The 5876-nt window shown below is 43.0% G+C and overlaps 1 protein-coding gene across 1 annotated transcript; it reads right to left on the reverse strand.

Annotated features, from left to right (window-relative positions):
* Positions 1–1846: 1846 nt before the first annotated feature.
* Positions 1847–5822, reverse strand: qrsl1 (glutaminyl-tRNA amidotransferase subunit QRSL1). Its single transcript, XM_071327245.1, has 10 exons — positions 5694–5822; positions 5166–5325; positions 4956–5054; positions 4766–4862; positions 4481–4642; positions 4080–4371; positions 3777–3969; positions 3054–3171; positions 2658–2863; positions 1847–2360 (listed from the first exon to the last, which is right to left on the reverse strand). Exons 1-10 carry the CDS (start codon positions 5715–5717, stop codon positions 2143–2145), a joined length of 1569 nt encoding a protein of 522 aa, XP_071183346.1. The 5' UTR covers positions 5718–5822; the 3' UTR covers positions 1847–2142.
* Between the last annotated feature and the right edge of the window lie 54 nt (positions 5823–5876).

Genomic DNA, 5876 nt, shown 5'->3' on the forward strand with positions numbered 1-5876 from the left:
ATGATTGCATAACTTGTATGCTGTCAGCGCACACAGGTTTGTCAGTGCGCACATGTTTCCATAGGCTACAGCCTAGGCTTGGGTCTCCAAATTTCAGCCCTACAAATTATAAAGCCATAGGCCTACAATTACAATTCTGAATAAATACAGCTATTTGTACTCCACTGTGGAAAAGAGGCCAACATACCTGTCATGTTGTCATACTTTTCAGTTTGCTGAAATATGACTGGTTTCACATTTGTCTCCAGCAACCATGAGGTAAAATAGATCTAAAAGAATTGTCATTTATATTTACAATCCCTTATCCAAACGGATGACTCATTTACAGTTGAAGTCGGAAGTTTACATACACTTAGGTTGGAGTCATTAAAACTAGTTTTTCAACCACTCCACACATTTCTTGTTAACAAACTATAGTTTTGGCAAGTCGGTTAGGACATCGATTTTGTGCATGACACAAGTCATTTTTCCCAAAATAGTTTACAGACAGATTATTTCACTTATAATTCACTGTATTACAATTCCAGTGGGTCAGAAGTTTACATACATTAAGCCTTTAAACAGCTTGGAAAATTCCAGAAAATTATATCATGGCTTTAGAAGCTTTTGATAGGCTAATTGACATAATTTGAGTCAATTGGAGGTGTACCTGTGGATGTATTTCAAGGCCTACCTTCAAACTCAGTGCCTCTTTGCTTGACATCATGGGAAAATCAAAAAAAATCAGCCAAGACCTCAGAAAAAAAATTGGAGACCTCCACAAGTCTGGTTCATCCTTGGGAGCAATTTCCAAATGCCTGAAGGTACCACGTTCATCTGTACAAACAATAGTACGCAATTATAAACACCATGGGATCACGCAGCCGTCATACCACTCAGGAAGGAGACGCGTTCGGTCTCCTAGAGATGATCGTACTTTCGTGCGAAAAGTGCAAATCAATCCCAGAACAACAGCAAAGGACCTTTTGAAGAAGGTGTCTTTTAAACTTCCGACTTCAACTGTTCCTACTCATCAATTAGTAAATTACAGTGCATGGAGAATGTTGTTATTTCTATTGGATATTTTTTAAATGTTTTCCCACTAGAACGTAAAGGTGGTGGAATTATGAGGGAATTAAGTCAAGGTCAGAGTATCTGTAGACACGCCTCCCCCAGACCTACATTTGATCTCCACTTCAAACACATACCTTGCTGGCACTGGCTTTTCCCCAAGAGTAAATTCAAGGCCAGAATACACTTAGAAAGAAAAGTGCATAAAAAGGGAATACAGTTCAGGTCTGAATTCCCCCCTAAAGATCTAATAGGCAAAACCAATCCTATATTATCACTCCTACACTGAGACTTTGTGAATACGGGCCTAGATTATACTACACCCAATCCTAAACGTAACCTTTAGGGGCCAAAATTAGCTATACCAGACTTTTTACTCTGTTTGTTGTGCCATGTGACTAACCGTGCCTCAGGGTATGGTAATCTAACCTAAGGCAAACTAGTCTCCTCACAACCCTCTCATGAGTATTGCTTGGAACTGCACAAATTAACAACCATTCTCAAAGTTATCAAAACATATTCTGATAAGGAAAACATTAGTATATAAGATTACAATTCCCTTTTAAAGTTGTACTATCTGCACTGTGTATGGAAAGTGGTGTGTTCTTTTGTTCCAAGTACAAATATTGATAAAAGCCTGAAAACTCTGCAGACACACAGCAGTTGCTTTTAAGTACACATTTCACAAGATAAAGTCTAATTTATAATGGCCATTATGATCAGACAGATGTGTAAACATGCTCCTAATGACACATGTGAAAGGGTTCTCTGTACAAATCAAATACTACTGAAACAGTTTGTTTATCTTCAAACACAAGGGAGCAACATTTCATGGTGTTCCTTTATTAACATTACAAATTGAACTGTACTGTATGTGAAGCAATGGATAGATTTTCCTTCAGGCCCGTGAGCACTTGTGAAAAACTACTGGCTGAAATTATACAAAAGTTCTGGAGCATCACTTTAAGTGGGTTTATTCGTTGGTAGTACCCTGGAAAAGTAACCAGAAAATACCTTTTTCTGAGTGTCGTTTCCTTGACCATCATCCATCTGAGTAGGTCTGTATCATTAGTTTAGTGTCCATGTTTCTCCTCATACAACGGAGGTCTTCTCTCTCTCATGGACCTCCTCACCCATCTCCCCTTCTCCGGCATCTCCAAGGTAACGGATGGGGGGAAAGCCCACCTTCTGCTCTATCCACTGGGCTACCGTCAGTAGCTTCCTGTCCTGGAGGGCGGGGCCTATCAGCTGCAGGCCAATGGGAAGGCCTCTGTTTGATAATGCTGTTGGCACGGAAACAGCAGGGAGCCCTGGGGCAGAAATAGAGAGTTGAAGGGGTAAATGTGAGAAGGGAGAAAGGTTGGGAGGGTAAGGTTGTCTGAAGATCAGTGGCTGCGGGGATAAAAGACGGGTGAAACTTTAACTGCCCTCAAAGTGATCGGTTTACTTTTGGAGATTAACTGTTTGAGATAGACCTTAATCTGATTTCTAAATCAATGGGTTGACCGAACTATGAATTCCAACCCAATTCCTTTGAAAAGGGAGAGTTAAAAGATTAACATATTATTTCCCTTGAAGTGTCGGGGGAGTGTATGTTTCCTCAGTACCTGCCATGTTGACAGGCTGTGTAAAAATGTCCTCCTGGGCACTGCGTGTGCGGTTGTCTTCCTGCATGAAATCCGTGTAGCGCATGGCGTCACTCAGTGTGGTGGGCGTGAGCAGCACGTCAACACCAGAGCTGAACACTCGCTTGAAGTCCTCCGCTATTAGCCGCCGCACCTGCTGGGCCTTCACAAAGTAGTGCTCGTAGTTCCTGAGGGAGGCAACCTGTGAGAGATCTTAATTTTTGTCCAAAAACTCTAATTTCTGCTTCCATCCCCAACATGATCACTGATCTTACAGTAGTAGAAATGTGAAGTATTTTTTTATATATTAGCTATAAATAAGCTATTGAAATTAAAAACATTTTTTTTTTTACTGAAAATGTGTCTGATGTATCTTACTGTCTGAGCAGGAAGTAGTTCCCGGAGAGGATTCTTCCTCGTACAACATCATTGAATCCCTCGTGGCGAGTGGTGCTGTACATGGCCTCTGTTGAACTGTCGATCCCACTACGGTGGCCTGTGGAGAACAATTCACAAATAATATCATATCAATCTTGCTTTACAATGACAAATCACTTGTAAATAAATATTATGTTGTTGTTTTTTTGTATATGTTTTATTGTCACATATATCGGATAGGTGCAATGAAATGTGTTGTTTTACAGGGTCAGCCATAGTGGCATGTCCTTTCTCAGCAAATTAGGGTCAAGTGCCTTGCTAAAGGGCACCTCAACCGATGTTTCACCTTGTCGTCTCAGGTATTCGATCCAGCAAGCTATTGGTTACTGCCCAAACGCTGTAACCGCTAGGCTACCTGCCTCCCTACACACACAGCAATAATGAAAACAAACAGAGGCGGCCATCATGGGCTTTGCTGGCTATAGGGCATTTACAATAAATGAAATGTTAAGGAAAACTTCACTTTGTTGGGCTTTCAAATCAAATTACCTTCGTCTTGCATTTACTGAGCTATATAAATTCACACCATAGATCATCAAACAATGAGCATAGCCAGACAGTCAGAGAGATCGAACCACTCAATTCAATACAACTTAATCCATAAGCGGCAATTAGAAAAGCATTTTCAGCGCAAGGCATTAAATATTGAAACCTGGTTTGTACCATATTCCAGCCCGTCAAAGCGTGCCATGTTGGATGCCACCTCGGTGTGGCATAGGACGTGGTAGCAGACGATGGAGTGCTGGGTGTGGGGAAGGGACACCTGCTCCACCCGTGCCCCCGCCCGCTCAAACATGTCCGCCACACGGCTCCACTGGGCCAGGGTTTCCTGGGACAGACCTGGGGCGTGGTACTCCTGACGATGAGGGAAAGGACACACAACACAACTAGAACAACAATCTCCACGTTAAACCACTGGAATGAGCAGAGAAGCCTGATCCTACTGGGAGAATAGGGAAAGCTCACCTTGGGAATGCCCACACAGATGTTCCTGACATCAAAGTCATCAAATAGGTGTGTCAGTGTGGAGGGGTTATGGGTTATGGTAGTAGAGTCTTTGACATCATGGCCTTGGAGAATATCCAGGACTGTAGCTGCGTCATGGACACTTCTGGTTATGATGCCTGGGACGTCCATGGAGTTGACCAGGGGGATGAGGCCATGTCTGGACACTAGGCCGTAGGTGGGCTTCAGGGCCACAACACCACACAATGCCCCTGGGTTACGGGTGGAGCCACCTGTATCCGACCCTAAAGAGCTGCAAGTGCCAGAACAAGGAAACAATAAATAATTTGTGTGTTTAAATTGTCATTTCAGTTTGGAACAGTCCAAAGCTCTTGAACGCAGCCCTGGGTCTGCAGACTCACAAGAAGCTGGTGAGAGAGGCCACGGCTGCAGCACTTCCTCCAGAGCTGCCTCCAGTGATGACCCAGTCAGAGTCCATTTCAGTCCCAGTCTGCTCTCTGTAAGGGGCGGCATAGCTCCAGGGGTTCCGGACAGGTCCAAAAGCACTGTCAGTACTGCCTGCACTGGAGAAGGATGGAGGGAGGGATGTAAATGAAGGCCAGAAGATGATAATACTCTAGTAATTCTGCAAATAAATATAGTTCTTAGTGCATGTATAGTTCTTGAAATGTGTTTAAGAGGCTTACCCCATTGCAAACTCATCCAGGTTAGTTTTCCCCATGAGAACAGCACCCTGATCAAGGAGCTTCTGAACCACTGTAGCACTGTATGGAGGAGTGTAGTCTACAAAACAGACAGCAGGGGATTAGGATTATCAATGTGCACAACTCAAATGAGGAGCAATGAATCCCTTTTTTAGATATTAGGGGGACATACCTTTCAGCATTTTGGAGGCACAAGTGGTCTTGATGTTCTCTGTGCAGAAGTTGTCCTTCACAGCAAAGGGGATCCCATCCAGTGGACCTTTAGGTGCACCTGTAGGAAAGAAAGATAATAAGGCAAGACCTGATCATAATCTGCACTGTACAAAACATGCACATACAGCACACAGAAACAAACAGATACAGACGGATAGGAAGTACACACCTTTGAGGAGCCTACTCTCAGCCTCCTGTGCCTGTTTCAATGCAAGCTCCTCTGTCACAGTGATGTAAGCATTGAGATAGTGAGTTTTCTTGATGCGGTTCAGGCATTTTCGACACAGTTCCGTGGGGGAGATCCTACCTTCCCGCAGAGCCAAGGACACCTGTCAAATAATGTGAAATGTGTATAATTCTATAATAATCACAATCATTTCCATTTTGTGAACATTATGGTTGCTGAATCAACATGACTATACAGTACAGTGCTGAAATGGTTGGAAATCTGTGCCATTCAACTTTAACCATGTCTCTGTGGGGATGTGGAATAATACATTGATGTTATATATGTGTTACTGTAGCTAGCCAACTAACTCCCAGAGTTTAAGGCTTTGCATCAGTTGATATGTGTAGCTAGGTAGCTAACGTTAGCTAGCTACATTACATTGCAACTAGCAGACTAGTCGTTATTGCCAATAAAGTACGCCAAATACAAATTAGCTCATGTTACTGGCAACAAGTTGATTAAACGTACCTCTCTTATAGACAAGCTCAGCATACTTTCTATGTCATGGGCCAAAACAACCTGGAAAATCTACAGCAACCTTCAGCGACAGGAGGCTGCCATGTTTGTTTCGCTTCTGGAATCCCAACATCGTGCTTTGTGATTGGATGGGGGATGAGTAAACCGCATTACCATTGGTTGAGTAGAAGCTGT

Source organism: Salvelinus alpinus, chromosome 9 (assembly GCF_045679555.1).
Source record: "Salvelinus alpinus chromosome 9, SLU_Salpinus.1, whole genome shotgun sequence".
Taxonomy (NCBI): Eukaryota; Metazoa; Chordata; class Actinopteri; order Salmoniformes; family Salmonidae; genus Salvelinus; species Salvelinus alpinus.

Excerpts from the sequence above, each read along its gene's own strand:
- qrsl1 (XM_071327245.1), bottom strand. The coding sequence starts at position 5,717 with ATGCTGAGCTTGTCTATAAGAGAG. Across the intron at positions 5,055-5,165 it reads TGAGAGTAGGCTCCTCAAAG|GTGCACCTAAAGGTCCACTG; the intron begins GTGTGTACTTCC and ends TCTTTCCTACAG. Across the intron at positions 2,864-3,053 it reads AACTACTTCCTGCTCAGACA|GAACTACGAGCACTACTTTG; the intron begins GTAAGATACATC and ends TGCCTCCCTCAG.